The 18,981-nt window shown below is 47.8% G+C and overlaps 1 protein-coding gene across 2 annotated transcripts; it reads right to left on the reverse strand.

Annotated features, from left to right (window-relative positions):
* Positions 1-1,371: 1,371 nt before the first annotated feature.
* LOC119657214 lies at positions 1,372-18,538 on the reverse strand. Of its 2 annotated transcripts, XM_038064025.1 has the most exons (4): positions 18,376-18,535; positions 17,972-18,294; positions 1,655-2,548; positions 1,372-1,600 (listed from the first exon to the last, which is right to left on the reverse strand). In XM_038064025.1, exons 2-3 carry the CDS (start codon positions 18,249-18,251, stop codon positions 1,851-1,853), a joined length of 978 nt encoding a protein of 325 aa, XP_037919953.1. In that variant the 5' UTR covers positions 18,252-18,294; positions 18,376-18,535; the 3' UTR covers positions 1,372-1,600; positions 1,655-1,850. The 2 variants fall into 2 exon arrangements, with proteins under 2 accessions (XP_037919953.1, XP_037919951.1); XM_038064023.1 differs by having other exon boundaries at positions 17,972-18,538.
* Between the last annotated feature and the right edge of the window lie 443 nt (positions 18,539-18,981).

Here is an 18,981-nt window from a genome sequence, read left to right on the forward strand (position 1 = left end):
TGAAGCTCCCACCAATATCATTGCGACCGCTAAAACTGTGCTGCCCCATAACATGTTGGCACAAGGTGTTACCAGAGTCCACCTTTGGTATTCAGATCCCCCATTATCATCACAATACTACCTTTAGGAAGCCTTTAGAAAGCATCCTTCTCCACTATATCGAAATTTCCGTTGGTACATAGTACTGCACAATTGTGATCCTCCTTCAGGCTAAGGAGAATCATGCAGTCAAAAATCTGTCAGAAATCGGGTCCCAAGTCAACAGAGCACGCTTTCTGGTGGCGTCAAAAACAAACCACCATCCGTTCACGTCTGTTACCACTGGGCTTTTCAGAGTACAAAGGCACATTGCCACAGAGGGAAAATAGTACCCTCCTGAGTCCCACAATCTTGACGACTAGGTCTTATTTGCTTCAGGTTAAAGCTGTATAATTCGGGAAGTCCTCACGCGACCTTTTCGAGGTGGCCGTTAGAAACGTCTTGGGACGAGCCAAGAGTATAGCGGGCCGGGGTAGGAGTAGGCTCGTCTGTTTGCCTACTGGTCATGTGTTAGGGGCAAGTGAATCTGACGAGGAGATGAGCCGAAGCAACACCCTGAAGATCGTGCTCCCTGCACTTGAGAAGGTGCTAATAGGACCCCAAGCCAAGGTGGGACAGCATAAACCGAGGGCTGCAATTCTGGAGCATGGTCTTTAATATGCAAAATCTGAATACCTTGGGCACCCCTTCAGTTTCAAATAGGACCCTTACCCTGGAGGCCGGGCTAGCAAGACTGGACATTCTTCTGCTCAAAATCCACTACCAGAAAGCCATGCATATTCTCAGTAAGATTGTTAAGAATGAAGAGGCCGGTGCTGTCGAATTACGCCTCGCTAAATGCCAGGCGATTGTTTAGGAATATAACAGCAAATACTTGGCAAACGACCAAAAAGCGAAGCCCACCGCCTCCAACGTAATCGATCTTTGGGCTTTCTAACTAGGGCAGAGTGAAAGTCCAGCGGAGTGTTGCAAGGTTATGACACAATATTCTTCACCGACGGATCAAAGATGATCTCCGCAGTCTGCGCAGTTTTCTCGAATGCATACAATGTGTTCAGAGTCATGCAGTCTCCAGGTTTTGCCAGCGTATTCCAAACAGTGGTACTGGCAGTACTGGAAGCCTGTGTAAGCGGCTATTAAGGCCTAGTGCTTAGCGGTGGCATCCTCTGGGCGGCACTCTCGAGGTCACCTTTTTCTGAGTCCTCGGTCATAGGGACCCACTTCCAGGTCTTTCTGCAAGCACGTCCACCAAGCCACGATGTAGAGTTACCAAATTACCCCAACTAATCCGCAAACTCGCCATAATGTAAACTAAGTCAAACCAGCACCAACTTTCGTTAGGTATCCTTTTATTTTAAATCGAGAATAAATACTAGAAAAATAAATCAAACTCCGTATAAATTAATATTACTATAGCGTAGCCAAAGGCGTGCCTTAATACTATATCTTCATCAGCGGTACCTTATTGAATAAGACATCCTCTGAGTTGTTGCATGCATTCGTCGAAGTGCATGTACCGGGATCAGTAGGCAATGTAACCCTCCTAGTTTTCGCGTACATACTACAAAGGAGAAGAGAGTATAAAATACTGACCAAAAACCAAACCACAACTCACCTCAACTGACACGAACCGATTCAAATGAAACTCCATCTTCGTCCTAGATAGACCAGTGTTTCTTTGCATTGCTTCCATACCTTTTACTTACATTCCATGCACCATAACCATCACAACCACCACCACTGCAACTAAATCCGCGGCACTGGAGGAAATTGTGACAATTGGAGCATACGCACCCTCGGTGTCAATTTGCTCAGTCATCTTCCCATTGTCGTTCCCGGTGGCATCCTCTTCGATGTTCACGATATCGGCGGTGCCTTTCACACGCGCTCAATATTGCCTGCTTTTTTTCGTGTATACGATCCAGTATATGTCCTCGTATTTCTCCACATGCATGCTCATCTTCAAGATGTCTTATGTTGTCTTTAATCTTATCGATTATAAGCCTTGTAACGATATATCCTTGCATTGCTAAGGCTCTAGCCGACAAGGGTTTGGGACTCGAACGCAGGACAGGCCTTGTGTTGCCACCAGCGCAAGCACTACCACCTGCTCCGACTTGCCTACGTACTCTAGGTGGTCGTCCAGTTACTTGTAGTACCATTCCTACAAGCTTTCCTAAATCATGACCACTATTTTGTTCGTTGCCAGGACCTCCGTACCCCATACTTCTGACTAAAGATTTACTCCCATAGCACTGGGAGCATTTACATCCATCTGAGTGATATCCTGCATATCTGGCTCGGTCTAATCTGGTCCCCAGCGTAATGCCACTGTGGAACCTTTGAATTCTTGTCACTTCAAAACTAGAAATTGGATCAGCCGTTGACAGTAAGCTAGTTGTCCAGCAAAAGTTGGGAATCCCGAGACAAGTGCTCTTGAAATATTGGCGTTCCCGCTTCAGAGCTTTTGACGAACCATTAGGTCGCTGACTGGCCAAAGCAAACATATCTGTAAATCAAAAATTTCAATTAGTATCACCGAAGACATACAGTTCTCACTTTCTACACTCCAAAACTACCGGCCAAATTTATCCTGGCGAGGGAACGTCCGCTTCTAGGCGGTTATCTAAAACGGAATATGGGATATCGATTAAAAAATAACACGGATCTTCACTCAGCCCCAAACTTCTTCCTTCTATGTGGGACTATGTACTCTTCAAAATTTCCAGAATCGGGTGGTTAAAATTCCGGCAAACTCCAGGAACCAGTGTCTTATCAAGATTACAACCTCCCTCAAAAATGCAGACCTCTGAGCTCAGATTCCCCACCAGGCACGTACTCGATCGTAGTTATCTTGATCATCGTGCCATCTATTACTTCAAGTTACTTTGAAAAAGAAGTGTTTGAACCCACTGCGTCAATCCAGTTAGAAAGGGGACAACGCTGGGAGACCCAAGATGTAATGACAAAGCAGGCAAACAAGGCAGAGAGGTCACTGGAAATAATCCAAGACTGAGAACTAGATATGTACCGGGATCCTATATAACAAGCCACTGGAGGAAGGGAACGACAGAGGAAAGGAAAGCTGGAGGAAGAGCAAATAGCTGCCGCAACGATAGTCACCGGTGAGTGGACAAAAGAGTGAGGTTCCTTAAGATCAAAAAGGCGTGGCTTTGTCTCATACAAAGAGACCGAAAGCGTGGATGGAAGAAGGAGCAGTCCCTCTCAATGAAAATAAGTAATTCGTTGCCTGGCAAACTCTAAAGAACAAGCACGGTAGAAGGAAGTATCTGAGAAAGCAGTTCTAACTTCGGTTGGTGATAAGTGTAAAGGTAGCTAAAATACAAACTGCAGAGCCGGGGATCAAAGGTTGCAATACCGATCTATTGACCGCTTCGGCTTCTCTTCGCTCAGTTAGACAACATTTCATGGAAATATTCGAAGTCCCACGCCAAACACAGAAACCACAACTTGGACAGACCAAGTTACGCTACCGTCGAAATGAACGGGTTCCTATGGGTTCGACAGTACACATCCAATCAATTGAACGTCTGACCCAGACCCGAACTCTCTTGCCTTAACCTAGCTCCAACACAATGAATTAGCGATCGACAGGTTTAATTCTCCTAGTTAACCCACCTTTCCCAACAACCTTTTTTTTTTTTATGGGTGGAGGTGGAAATCTTAGAAAGACGCTGCTGCGCCAGGTTGCAGCAGTGTGTGGGATTCACACCCACTAAAAAAACCCCCACTCTTCCGCCGCTCCCCGCGGGACCACCGTGAAGTATTACTTCGCCGGGGAGGCTCTGGTTCGCTATAACAGCTTGTCCATGTCACATCTCCGTCGCGCCGCCTTCCGAGCTCGATCCAACTCCAGGAATTTTGTCTGCACCACGGCTGCTGCCTCATTTACCGCCACCCAATTTTCCTCCGAGTTCAGCATCGCTTCCACCAGGTTGGTGGGCTCGATGTCCGCCCCTAAGATGCTGTTCAATCTCCTTTTCTGCTGCAGAAATCTGGGACAATGGAACATAACGTGCTCCGGGTCCTCGGGTGTAGCACCGCATTCAGGACAGTTGGGAGACTCGTCCAACTCGAAGTGATGCAAGTACTTCCTATAGCCACCGTGTCCCGTAAGGAACTGTGTCAGGTGATAATTCAATTCTCCGTGCTTTCGGTTGACCCATTTCTCGATACACGGGATCAATGTATGGGTCCACCTGCCCTTGTCGGAGTTATCCCACCGTTGTTGCCACTTGCTACACAACTATCTCCTAATGGCTTTTCAGAAATCCGCATTCACCTCGCTGGATTTGCCTTCCGTTTTTCGTAGAGCCAGTGTGCCTCGCTCGCTAGAAGATCTATAGGGATCATTGCTGCGATGACACACACTGCCTCCGTCGATGCCGTCCTAAATGCGCTACATACCCTTAGCGCAATTGGCCGGTATGCCGAACATATCTTCCTCCGGTTAACAGCGTGGTTCAACGCTCCCGCCCAGACAGGGGCCGCGTACAGCAGGATCGACCTCACCACTCCCGCGATGAGTAGCCTGCGACTATACTTCGGCCCTCCCACGTTAGGCATCATCCTTGCAAGGGATGAGCTGGTATTTGCTGCCTTCTCTCGTGCATAATCCAAGTGTCCCTTGAAACTCAGCTTGGCATCGATCATCACCCCTAGGTATTTGACAACCGATTTTGAGACGACCTCACGATTACCAACCTGGATAGTAACCGTGTTGTTCTTCTTACGGTTGGTAACGAGGACCGCCTCCGTCTTTTCGTCCGCCAGGTCCAGCTTGACCATTCGTAACCATGACTTGATGGTATGAATGGCGTCATTCGCATAATGCTCCACGTCCTCGGGATGCTTTGCAATTGCAACTACCGCCAGGTCGTCCGCAAAACCAATCAGCGTTGTCTCCTCCAGCACGCGAAGGCCAAGCACTCCGTCGTACATTATGTTCCACAGCAGCGGTCCCAATACAGAACCTTGAAGCACACCTGCTGTCACAATGTACTCTCCGGCCCGTCGTCCGTCTCGTACCAGAGAAGTCTGTCCGAAAAGTAACTCTCGATGAGCCGAGCCAAGTAGCTAGGAGCACCCAGTTTGGCCAAAGCCCCCTCAATCCAGCCCCAGTTGGCTGAGTTGAAAGCATTTTTGACGTCCAGCGTCACCAGAGCACAGCATTTTCCCATGGCCATTGCATTTCAAGCCAATTCCACGACCTTTGCTACTGCATCGACCGTAGAACGGGCTCGCCGAAGACCATATTGCCGCTCCGAAAGACCACCCGCAAGCTCGATGAACGGGAGCAGCCTGTTGTATATCACCCTCTCCAACATCTTCCCCATAGTGTCTAAGAGACAAATAGGGCGATATGAAGAGGGCACCCCCGGTGGCTTTCGGGGCTTCGGTAGCAACACCAGCTTCTGCCTCTTCCACTGGGCGGGAAACACTCCTTCCGCCATGCACGATTCGAATGTGCTTGCGAACCACCTTGGTCTGTCCTTGACCTCCACCTTCAGAGCCTTGTTCGGAATTCCGTCCAATCCCGGAGCCTTGCTGTCCCCAATACGCCTGCAGATTTCCCAAAGTTCCTCTTCGGTAACATCAGGGATCGAGAAGACGTCCTGCTGAGCTACCAGTTGGGGTTCTCTTTCGTCCTGCCCCTGCTGCGGGAAAAGAGTTGTAATTATTTGCAACAAGAGCCGTGGGCATGTCACCTGAGGTGATTTTCGCCCGCGGATCTTCTTCATTACAACTTGGTAGGCTGTACCCCACGGATTCGTATTAGCCTCCATGCAGAGCTTCTGGTAGCATTCCCGCTTGCTTCTCCGAATGGCCTTCTTAAGGTTGCTTCGCAGATCTCTGTATTCCTCCTCACGCTCCTGGTGCTCCGGCCTTCCCCTTGTCCTGTGGGCAAGTCTCCTCGCTCGGAGACAAGAGGATCTCATGGCAGCGATCTCTGTGTTCCACCAGTAGTTTGGCCTCTTGCCGTGGTGCAAACGTCGTCGTGGCATCGTAGCGTCGCATGCTTCGATTACACGCTGAGCTGTGTGACCCTTTCCACCGCTGTTCCATCCGGATCATAGACTCCCTTCAATGCGCCCAGGAATGTCTCCTCGTCGAAAGCTCCGATAGACCAGCCAACCGCCTTAGCCTTTCCACCACCAGAGCGTCGTCGACTGCTTCCCCGGTTCCAAATGCGGAGGAAGATGGCCTGGTGGTCACTGTGGGTGTAGGGCTCACTCACTTGCCAAGCCATCTCCCTCACCAGTGAAGTGCTAACAAATGTCAGGTCAACAATCGAACCCGACCCTCTTCCTCGAAAGGTGGGCACGCATCCAACGTTGGCCAGCACGATGTCCAGCTCCGCAAATGACTCCAACAGAATTTGACCTCTGGTGTTCGTCGATCGGCTTCCCCACTCCAGGGCCCACGCGTTGAAATCGCCCGCAATGATTTTAGGGCTGCGGTCTCTAGCGTCCAACACCAGACTGTCTAACATCTCCTCATATTGTGCTAAGGTTGCACTAGGAGGAGCGTAGCGGCTGTAAATATGGACACCGTTGACCTTCGCCCATATAAAACCGGCGGCCGGGGAGGCCATGACTTCCTGAACGGCCTGTCTTCCGCACGGCCAGATTGCGGCGTTGGCAGACGCATCCACCGCCCAAGTCGCACTGCCGTAGTTTCTGTACGGCTCGCAAGTAACCGCGACTTCGACATTCGACTCTCGAATGGTTTGCGAGAGCAGGTCCTGAGCTGCCTCACAGTGATTGAGGTTGATTTGTATCAATCTCATTTGCCTGTGCGGTTCAGTTCCCTCCTATATACTGGACATCTGCTGCTGCCCGCAATATGCCGGCCGTTCACGCCCTCTTTCCCACTACATAACATACACCGTGGATCTTCGGTGCAATCTTTGATGAGGTGGCCCTCTTCCCCACACTTCCTGCAACTCCTCGACCTATCATGCTGGCTAGTGCATGCCGCCGCAAAATGGCCGAAATCGAGGCATCTGAAGCATCTCTTTAGAGATATTTGCTCCCTGAGCCTGCAGACGACCCAACCTACTCTTACCTTGCCCGCGGTAATTAACTTAATAGCTAATTCCGCCGGCAAACTAATAATCGCGGTCTGTGTGCCACCATATGCCTTCTTCATCCTTTTTATGGCACTCTGGTCTATATCGCCAAGGTTGAACTGCTGCTTTAACGCAGCACAGATGTCCTCCCGTGAGGTGACTTCATCTAGGTCCTTGCATTCAACCACTATCTCCTGTTTCCGAGCTCTTACCGCAGCTTCCTCTCCAAGTACACTTTCCACCTTCCCGCGAAAGTTATCAGCGGACTTGTCGGCGGATTTACTTAACTCCAACATCAGATCCCCTCTCTGTGTTCGCCTGATAAGGCTCACACTATCCCAAATCCTTCAATTCCGGGTCTGACTTCACCTTTCGGAGGATGTCGGCATAGGACATATTTCCCTTCTTGGAAATAATTATTATTTCCGGGCGGAGCTTCTTTTTGTCCTTTTTCCTCTTGTTGCTCACCTTAGTCCATTGTTCGGGCCTCCGGGCGTTGGTTTCTTCCACTTTTGTAGGTGTTGTGGCTGCAATCGTGAGATTACCGACTTTCGCGGGTACCCTCACCGGCTCCGCCTTCTTTGGTGAAGAGGCTTTTTTCTTCTTCGGGACTTGCTGTGGTCCAAGAGGCTCACTGGTACCGTCTCTAGCCCGTTTTCTTGTCTTCCCGCCTGCTTTATCACGGGGAGGCGTCATCTGCGTTTCCCAACAACCTTAAGCTCTCAATTACCTGCATTGATGGGTATAATCTAAAGTCCTTGTATGGTCTGGCCTCTCCTGGCAAAACTAAAGAATTACTCAACTACATTTATTTCAAAACGGAGGAAGCCTCACCCCCGCCCCCCTCCCACAACTCTGTCGTAGCCCTTCCCAAGCCATGGTTGAGAAAGGAGAAGGGAGGAATAGCTGTAGCCTGAATGGCTGAGTTGCACCTAAGCGTTTCAGGTGAGTAGGGTGTCACGAATTACGCAGTCAGACCTGCGGCATAGTTGTGTGAACTCTGGCAAGTTTCGAACCACCTGAAGCAGCTATCACCGAGATCACCCGTGCATAGGGTTTTGCGATGGGGCGACAACCCATCAACCTAAAAACTACTCCATGTCAAGAAACCTAGAAAGTTTGCTTCAGATTGAACTTATAAAGAACAACGACCAACCAAACGTCTAACGGACTATTCTTTCGAATCCTGGGATATACGCTCCCTGAACAAAACAAGGGCTGTCAAGGCCCTCCTTCAACAGGTCGAGGTTTACAAATTGAGCATGGTTGTAGTCCAGGAAACAAATTGGATTGGTACCAAAATAAATTCGCACACAATTTTCAATGGTGGCAAACCATCGGGTCACAAGCAGTTTGGAATTGCATTTATAGTGGGCAAACAGCTCAAACCGCTCGTTATCGACTTCAAAGGTATCAACGAAAGTGTGATTTGCATCAAGACTCATTTTTCCAACCTCTGGCTCATCAACGTGCATGCCCGACTGAAGTCAAATAGGATGCAGTGAAAGACGAGTTTCATGCATGTCTGGAGACACTGTTTGACCCACTCCCAACAAACGATGTCAAAATACTGTTGGGGTATTTTAATGCGAAAATCGTAAACAGAAGCTGGCATCGGATACCTACTGGAGGACACAGCCTCCATGAAAAGTGCAATCATCACCACCAACGATTAATTAGCTTTTCCAGCAGCAAGAATCTTGTCGTAAGCTCCACATGTTTCCCGCACCAGCGCATTCACAAATAGACCAGCAAATCACTAGACGCTATACCGTCAACCAAATTGACCACGTTCTCATTGGTAGAGGTCGGGTGGGCGTCCAGTGCATTGTATGTACGATTCTATTGAGGAGCAAACTACAATTCAGACAATCACTTGGTAAAGGCAACATATTGGTGCAGAACTTCCTCAGTACACCAATCGGGAATCAGACCTACCAAAATCCTCGTTGCTGATAAACTCTTGAGTGATACCACGGCGCGAGGATATACAGCCGCCCTGGAGGAAAAACTGTCACCTATGCTACATGACATCAGCAACACAGATGTACACGGGTTCCGAGGAGAACTTAAAGAAACCATCGAGGAAGCCGCAGGGAAAGTCGTGGGATACACTTCCCGGCGAATAACAATTGACTGGTTTGACAATAAACGCAGAATATCACTCGACGTAAAGAATGAAGCCTACAGACAATATCCCCAACGTGCAACCAGAGCCAAAAAAGAAAAGTATGATGAGCTACGGCAAATTTCGGATAGGATAATTAGAAGTAAGAAACGGAAATATTTTGACAGTACCTTAATGACCTTAATGAAGTCCTAACTAATAAAAACAACAGACAAGCAAATAGACTGGTGAATACCATTAAGGCTGTCAACCAAGAACTAGCCTCTGCAAGAACAAATATGGAAACATCATTAGCGATGCCTAAAGCATCAAAAAACGCTGGGCGGCCAATCCTGAATCCGACACTTGCCCCCCCCCCCCCCCCCGCACAAGTAGACCAAATCGAGAACGGCATTGGTGATCCTGGCCCCACTACACATCCTCAGACAGCAGAAGATCTGGTCTTGCAGTCACTAAAATCAAACAAAGCGCCAAGCGCGGACGAAATACCAACCGATCTATTCAAATCGGGTGAAACGGGTCTACTAAATGCAATACACCAACTACTGCCGCTGGAAGCATCATCTGACCAATCGCCAAAAAGGGGAGTAGATTGCCTTGTGAAAACTACAGACGTATTTCACTAGTCTGTTCGTCCAATAAAATACTGACGAAAATTCTGGAGAATAGAATAAGACCATACGCCGAACGACTCAATGAGGAGTACCAAGGCGGTTTCAGGCCGAATCGTCAAACTAATCCTGTGAAAGAGCTGGTATTATAACGTTGACAAGTACCAAATCTTTGTCGACTTGAAGCAGGCATACGACAGCATAGATCGCGGAGATGCAATTTGGTATACCAGCTAAAGTATTACAACTGACCAAGATGACGATGGCCAACTCCATCTCACAGGTCAGGATACAGAACAGGTTGACTGATCCTTTTGAAACACCCACTGGTTTGAAGCAGGGCGACTGGCCTCAATAAAAAGACCGTGTCTGTGCTCTCATTTTTTAGGAGAGCCCATTCTGGAGAAGAGGAGAGTAACAAGTAGCGCAAGAAGCAAGTAAGGAACATGTCAATAATTTGGACGATTAACAACAAGTTCAACCACGAAACCATGCTACCGTGCGAAACGTCATAAAAGTTTTTACCTAGTTGGACGCCGCCAACGAGCTTTTGGAGGAGATGACGATCGACGGTCCGACGGGGGATGACAAACCCCCACGCAAGCAGATCATGCTCAGGGTAACGCTGATAAATCTGCAGCACTCGAAGTGCGCCTCGGCTAATCTGCTCGTCTTCCTCTTAGAGGACATCGCATTAATACAGGAGCCCTGGGTCGGAAGCGACCGAACCATCAAAGGGCTCCAAAGCAAATATTTTAATTTATTCCACAGCACAGGAGACACTGATCAGAATAGACCTAGAGCATGTATTCTTGCGAGGAAGAGTCTGCACGCTTTCCTGTGCCCGGACCTGAGTTCCAGTGACCTAGTTGTAGTCAAGCTGGAGCAGGTGGGGGCAGAGAACGTGTATATTTCCTCGGCGTACATGGCTCATGACCGACCAGCTCCGCCAAAAGAACTACAACATCTGACGAACACCATAACAGCAAAGAAAGCCAACCTGCTGATAAGCTGCGACGCAAATGCAAGGCATACGCTTTGGGGTAGCTCCGAAATCAACGAAAGAGGTGAGTCATTCTTTGATTTTATTATTACTTCAAATCTATCGGTGTGTAACAGGGGCAGTACACCAACCTTTCATTTCCCCTACTCGGAGAACTGTGACGGTTGGGAGGAGGTCCTTGATATCACCCTAATAACAGACAACGGGATTCTTAGGGTGGAGGACTGGAGAGTGTCTGACCAGAGATCCTTCTCTGACCACAGTTGGATACTCTTCAGTCTAGATCTCGCCGCAGAGGTTTCCAAGCCGTTTAGAGACCCCCGGAGGATCGACTGGAGAAAGTTTGGTCAGGTAATTAAGAACAAACTCTCCGGTGCGCAAATTGGTAAGATTGGCACGACAGACGAACTTGAGTCAAAGGTCGGGGCTCTGGAGAAGGCATTTGATACCGCCTCCAAAGTCTCGTGCCCTGCCAAGTACAGCAAGAAGACCCTGCCACCGTGGTGGAACGAAGATCTCTCTAGTCTCAAGAAGCTAACCAGAGAAATCTTCAACATCTGCTACAGGCAAAAATACTGGCAGCCATATAAGGACTGCCTAAAGAAGTACAAGTCGGCCATCAGGACCGCCAAGAGGCGGTCTTGGCTAGACTATTGTCAGGACATTGAAAGCACTAGTGAATCCGCGAGCCTCAATAAGATTCTGTCCAAGGAACATAAGAGTCCATCCTTCCTTAAAAAGTCGGAAGGCTCCTGGACGGAATCTTCTAGTGAAACCTTGGAGTTGCTGGTGCAAACGCACTTTCCCTCCAGCGAGGAGGACTGTGAGTCAGAACCTCGCTTGGAGGGTTTGCGGCAACCCCAGCTGTGCGAGGCTATCAAATCGTTAATTACCGGGGATAGGATCGGCTGGGCTATAAACAGCCTCTCCGCATACAAATCTCCAGGCCCAGATGGCATAATGCCAGTCATGCTACAGAAGCATCAAGAAAGGGTTGTGCCGTGGCTTGAGATTTACCGGAGCTGCATCTCTTTAGGATACGTACCGCAGCCCTGGAGGCGTGCACGGGTGGTTTTCATACCGAAAGCCGGCAGGCGAGGTCATGAGTCCGTGAAGGCCCTTTCGGCCAATCAGCCTGACCTCTTTCGTGCTGAAGACCCTAGAACGCGTCCTGGACATTCACTTAAGGACGATTATGGAGAGAACGCCTTTCTCTCAGTCCCAGCATGCCTACTTCAAAGGAAAATCCACAGAAACCGCCCTCCACGAGGTAATTGGCACGGTTGAGCGATCGCTGCAGTACAAGCAGTATACCCTTGCTGCCTTCTTGGATATAGAAGGAGCTTTCAACAACGTCAGTACCAACGCCATCAAGGAAGCCTTGACCGGTATTGGATTGGAGGGGTATCTCACACATTGGATTATATCCATGCTGAGTACCAGGATAATCCAGTCCGATCTGGGAAGCAACCACTTGACCAGAGCTGTGAACAGAGGCACGCTCCAGGGTGGTGCTATCTCACCGGTGCTCTGGTTAATAGTAATGGACAAAATTTTACGTACATTGGACAGCAGCGGGGTGAAGGTGGTGGCGTATGCCAACGACTTGGTGATATTAGTATCAGGGATGTTTCTGTCCATTATGAGCGACATCATGGAAGGAGCGTTGCAAAAGGTGTGCCTGTGGGCCGCAAGATGCGGACTCAGCATAAACCCAACCAAAACGGAACTGATGCTATTCACCACCAAGACAAGGATACCTGAATTCCATCTACCACGGCTCAATGAACAAAGATTGGTTCTTTCCTCAAATGTAAAGTATCTAGGTGTAATCCTGGATCCTAAGCTAAATTGGAGGTTGAACATAGAACTGAGGGTTAAGAAGGCCTGTATAGCCTTCTATGCCTGTAAGAAAACCTTTGCCAAGAAATGGGGTCTCCGGCCGAGGATGGTTCTCTGGATGTACACCGCTGTAGTGCGTCCGATCCTGACGTACGGATCTATTGCATGGTGGCAGGCTTTGAAGAAGAAATACAATAGAACGAAGCTTAATAGGATTCAAAGAACCGCGTGTGCGGGTGCTACGGGGGCTCTGCAGTTCTGCCCGACAGATGCTCTCAATGTACTCCTGCATCTCCTCCCCCTAGACCTCCACATCAAATATTTTGCAGCGTGCAGTGCTGTCAGACTACGTGAGTCCGGATGCTGGGCAGCGAAGTCCTACGGCCACAGCAACATTCTGGATGAAATACCTCGAGAAAGCTGGGCATCCCCCACGGACTATGTCACACGCAAGCTGAACTTCACGAGAAACTTTACTGTGGACCTTCCAACTAGGGCAAAGTGGAAGACCGGCGGCGTGTTGCAAGGCTATGACACGGTATTCTTTACGAACGGATCAAAGATGGCCTATGGAGTCGGCGCGGGGGTTCTCTCGAATACACACGGTGTATCCAAGTCGTATGGTCTCCCAGGTTTCACCAGTGTATTCCAGGCGGAAGTACTGGCGATATTGGAAGTCCGTCGATGGCTGGAGCGTGATTCGAGCCCGAAGCGTAACATAGCCATTCTGACCGACAGCCAAGCGGCCATCAAGGCCTTGTACTCAACGACGACATCTTCCCGGTTGGTGGGGCAGTGCAGAGACACGCTCAACCATCTGGGCGGCACGCTCAAGATCACTCTCCTCTGGGTTTCCGGGCATAGGAACATAGAGGGGAATGAGCGGGCTGACGGATTGGCCAGGCAAGGCTCTGCTCTTGGCAGTCCCTCGGGGAATACAGTCAGTGTTCCGCTGGCGGCTATCGGGGGCCGAGTCTACTCGCACTACCTAGCAGCCGCAGGCCTGAGATGGCGAAGGCTTACAAGCTGTGCCAAATCAAGGAGAATTCGGCCCGCTTATAACATAGCCCGATCACGAGAACTCCTATGTCAGACGCGTGCAAATGCATTCAAGATTACGGCGGTCTGCACAGGGCACTGGCCCATAGGGGACCATGCCGCTAGGCTCGGCTTACCCTACAACTCGCATTGCCGAAGCTGCGGAGAAGGAAGGGAAACCCTCATGCACTTTCTCTGCGATTGCCCAGCTCTGGCTCGAGTCAGGCTGCGGACACTGGGTAAACCATTCTTTGGGGACCTCAATAAGATTTCTAGCTGCAAGGTCGGAGAGCTGCTTTCCTTCGTGAATGCTACGGGCTGGCTCTGAAGATCCGAGCCAGCTGGACTCTGCTTCCCTGTTCCTATAACAACAGTCACGGTCTTAGGGAGTTTGTGGCATCAAAACGGCGCACCAAAGCGCTAATTAGGCTCCTCGGAGCGGCCACTGATACCTACCTACCCTACCTACCCTACCTAGTTGGGTTTCTCCGCTTCGTTTGAAAGTAGTTTAGCTTACTCAAAACCATCAACGCATGGCATATACGTAGTTCAAGCTGAATGATGCCTTGAAGGAAAGATTACCTCTCTCAAGCTTTCGCTTCCGCTCTTGTACACTGGCCAAGTGAAGATTTTTTCAAAATCTCGTCCCTGCCCTCGTCTTCTCTCGAAAACTCCTTGCCTTCGTTCAAAAATACAGTTTGAAGACTCAATAGTACTAACTCACCTACTACTGCTATCATAAGATGAAACCAACCAAGGGACTGAACAGGAGGAGTGGTTAACAAGAGAGAGAGAGGGACCTATTAACGTCAGAACTAGCTCCATCGTAGGGTCGAATCCTATATTTTGTTTGGGAGTCCTACCCACTTGCATAACAGGCCTCGTTGACCTACACTACCAGCTAAGTACATTTGTTGTCTATTGAAGTACGGTTGTCTATTGGCGTACTTCTCTACTCAGTACCGAAGAATGCATCGCAGGTCGAAAATAAGGGCTTGTCTTGTAACGATATATCCTTGCATTGTTAAGGCTCTAGCCGACAAGGGTTTGGGACTGGAACGCAAGACAGGCCTTGTGCTGCGCAAGCGCTACCACCTGCTCCGACTTGCCTACGTACTCTCGGTGGTCGTCCATTTACTTGTAGTACCATTCCTACAAGCTTCCCTAAATCATGAGCACTATTTTGTTCATTGCCAGGACCTCCGTACCCCATACTTCTGACTAAAGATTTACTCCCATAGCACTGGGAGCATTTACATCCATCTGAGTGATATCCTGCATATCTGGCTCGGTCTAATCTGGTCCCCAGCGTAATGCCACTGTGGAACCTTTGAATTCTTGTCACTTCAAAACTAGAAATTGGATCAGCCGTTGACAGTAAGCTAGTTGTCTAGCAAAAGCTCGGAATACCAAGGCAAGTCCTGTTGAAATATTGGCGTTTCCGCTTCAGAGCTTTTAGCGAAATATCAGATCGCTGATTCGTCAACGCAAACAAATCTGCAAATCAAAGATTACAATTAATATCACCGAAGGCACACACTTCTCACTTTCGACACCTCAAAACTACGGACCAAGTTTAACCTGGGTAAGGAATGCCCGCTTCTGAGCAACTATGTGAAACTGGATATGGGATATGGAGTAAAAGGTACCACAGCTGAGTGAAGGACTTCTTGCTTCTATTTGGCACTATGTACCCAAACTCTTCCGAATTTCTGACAAACTCTAAGGTTCAAGCCAGTGTCTCTTCAAGATTACCTCCCCCCATCAGCTGCATACTTCATGGCGGATATGTTGGCCATCGTGGTACCTATAAATTCAAGTTATTTTGACATGAAAATATTTGAACGCCCTACGTCAATCCAGTTAGAAGGGAGATCACTGGGCGATTCAAGATGTAATGATTAGGCAAGGGAGACACGAGGTCCGCTGTAAACAGCTCCAGAGCGAGAACTATATCCATTTGGGAGAAACCTACCAATCTAGACATCTAACCTTGCGTTTCGAACGGCATGATACGTGTCTGTCGATTGATTAAAAGAGAAACCTCTGGTGACTGGCTCCAGCGTATTATATAACAAGCCACTGGGGCAAAGAATAGCCGGGGGAAGGGATAGCCAAAGGAAGGGCTTAAAGTAGCTACCGTGACAGTATTCGACGATGTGCGGAGAAAAAAATGTGTGTAAAAAAACGAGAAATAGGTTCCTTAGGAACAAAAAGGTGTGGCTTTATCTCCTACAAAGAGAGCTTAAACGTCGATGGGGGGAGAAACAGTCCCTTTCAATGGAAATTTGGTAAGAAGTTTCGTACCTTTGATAACTCTAAAGAACGCGCATTGAAGGAGGAAGTATCTGAGAAAGCAGTTCTTAGTTCGACTGGGAGGACAAGTGTAAAGTAGCTAAAATACAAACTGAAGATCCGGGGCTCCAGAGTTCCAATACCCATCTATTTCCAGCCTTGGCTTTTTTTCGCTCAAAGATCAATTAAACCTTCTAATTCAATTGTTTCTACCATGACATTGAAGTACTGAACTTTTAGCAAAATATTCGAAATCTCAGGCTAAGCACAGAAACCACACTTTGGTCGGACAAAATTACGTACCCCCGAAATGAACGGATTCTTACGAGTTACTGTTGAATCCTCCCATCTTGTTTCGTCTGTCTTGATTGTTTGGTCCCGAACCCCCTTGTCCAGAGTTAATCCCAACACATCAATTTAGTAATTGACATGCTTGAATCTCCTAGTAAACCCACCTCTACCAACAACCTTGACCTCTCTCGTAACTGCAGTGGTGGGGATACGTTCAAGGTAGTGCTGTAGTGTCTTTGATAAGACGTATTAGAATTCTTACAATAAAAAGTCCAGACCTGGCCTGGCCTCTCCTAGAATCTATTGGCTGATTCAAAGAAGGAGGCTCCCCTATGACAGGCTTTCTCACGTTCTATATAATGGAATACTACGGTCTGAGTGCGGCTGAAACCAGTCTCCCATGCCATACAAACTTGCTCTATCTTGCCCCCCCCCCCCCCCCCAAGTGTTCCGGTTACTTTCATCACCCCTCCCAAGAGGTTCCAAAAGTAACCAATCATAAAACTAATGAATAGCTCAACCGCGATTATTTGAAAATCGAGGGAGCCCTGAGTCCAGCTCACCCCTGGCCTGGGAGCATTCTGATCGAAAGTGGTAACAAAGCCTTAGTTTATTGGTTTCTACCTAATACAGTCTCAATCCTTCAACCAGCTACCAGTTGGATACCACGACTGGTCTCTATAAAAGACCGTGTCTACATCCTCTCCATCGAGGGATGCCCTTCTAAGAGAGAGAAGAGTAACGCGTAGCGGTAGAGATAAGCAAGGAAGATGTCAATTCCATGGGTAGATAACCACAAGCTCAACCACGAAACCTTCCTACCTTGCGAAACCTCATACAAGATTCCTTACCCTCGTAATAGTATTGAGTCATCTGCTACTGCTGTCACAAGACGAAGTCGACCACGTGCCGAACAGGATGAAGGGTTGACAACAGAGAGAGAGATGGACCTATTCACGTCAAAACTGGCACCATCCATCAGTCTACCCACTTACATCACAGACCTCATCGATCTTATAGGTGAACTCATTTCATACGCCCTACCCTACCAGCTAGGTACTTTTGTTACAACTGATAGTGGTACACCGAATTACATCGTCATCCATTCAAACTGGCTGGGATTTCTCTATCCTTGTTTAACCATCAAATGGTCTAACACGTAATTGACCTGATGAACCCGATTGTATTCCATTTACAACCCTCAGTGTGACAGTTCTATTTCGCCTAATAGGAATCTCAAAAATAATTTTTAACTCCCTTTTGAGTTTCTTGGGTTACTAGCCTTGGATTGACAGTAGGATAGCGTATATGCAACAGAGCTTATCGACAGTAACGACTCCGCTGTGAAACTATTGAGTATTTCTCTACTGAGTCCCGAAAAATGCATAGCTGGTCGATAACAAAGGCTTGCCCACCGCGACTCTGACCCCGGATCTATCCGATTGCAGGTCCACAACATAGAAGAGGAAATTAAGAACCAGGTATACATGTGGGGAAGCTACAAAGACAACTGGAACCATTAAACCGTTCCGTACCATACGCTAAGGAAAACTAAGAGCGCTCAGCGTCAAACGCAACCAAGCCTCCAATTCAATCATAAAAAAATGCCACTACCATCCGAGACTACTTACCAGCATCTTTTCCTACACCCTTATCTGTGTCTTCCATTAGGTTACCACCTCGGGGCCCTATTACAACTTGCTTCCCTGCATCGACTTCATCACCTGCACCATGCTTGGTACTCCCAACATCGGCTCCATTACTTCTCTGATCTGCGGTTCCCTGAGGTGCAGCTGACACATACGACCGCCCCACTAAACTCTGTTTCAGGGTAGTACACCAACTGGCAACGGAGTTAATAACCTCGCAACCGGCCCGGTGTTCAATTCTTGCTGTGAGTGGTCTCAACATTTCGATATAATTATTTATCTGTGCTCTTCCTATCGCGTAAGGGCTTATAGGATGAATTTCATCAAATAATTTTAAGGAAAAAAAAAATCTTTTTCTGAAAAACTGATTTAAAAGATACAATTACCAGAAAATTTAAACAATTTCTAAAAAAAATTAAATTAAAGTTGAAATATTTTTTACTTTTTAATTTTAAGGGAAAAAAGCCAATTAAAAATTAAAAAATTTTGGGTCAGGACCCTTTTGCTTTATTGAATAGTTTTAAAAGGATACCCAACAATTCACAAAGGATATTTGTTTCCGGCTTCTTGTTTTAGGCTTTGTTTGCTGCGATCAATGGAATAATTTTTGGGGCTAGTGATTTAATTGTGATTTAAAAAAAATATCTACTGGTCTGAGTATAATTACGCAGTATTACTAGCGATTAAATTATTTTAATTTTTAATAAAAACTTCGTTTTCCTATTCGCTAGCATTATTGGTCTTGCAAATGCCAATATTTCGGGAACCACTTGTTCCCTTCATCAGTGCCGAGAGTTGTTAGCCCATCTTAGACCACTCATCAGGTCCGTGGGCACCATCCCATTTGATGCAATGCCTCATGTCCGACTGCCAATTTTTAATAATAATAATAATCGTTAGCGCAACAATTCATATTGGATCAGGGCCTCAGTGATCTCCTGCGCCGCCTTTTCCAGCCTAGTCCTTACCGTTTTCACGCCATCGCAATCGTT

Source organism: Hermetia illucens, chromosome 5 (genome assembly GCF_905115235.1).
Source record: "Hermetia illucens chromosome 5, iHerIll2.2.curated.20191125, whole genome shotgun sequence".
NCBI classification, from domain to species: Eukaryota; Metazoa; Arthropoda; class Insecta; order Diptera; family Stratiomyidae; genus Hermetia; species Hermetia illucens.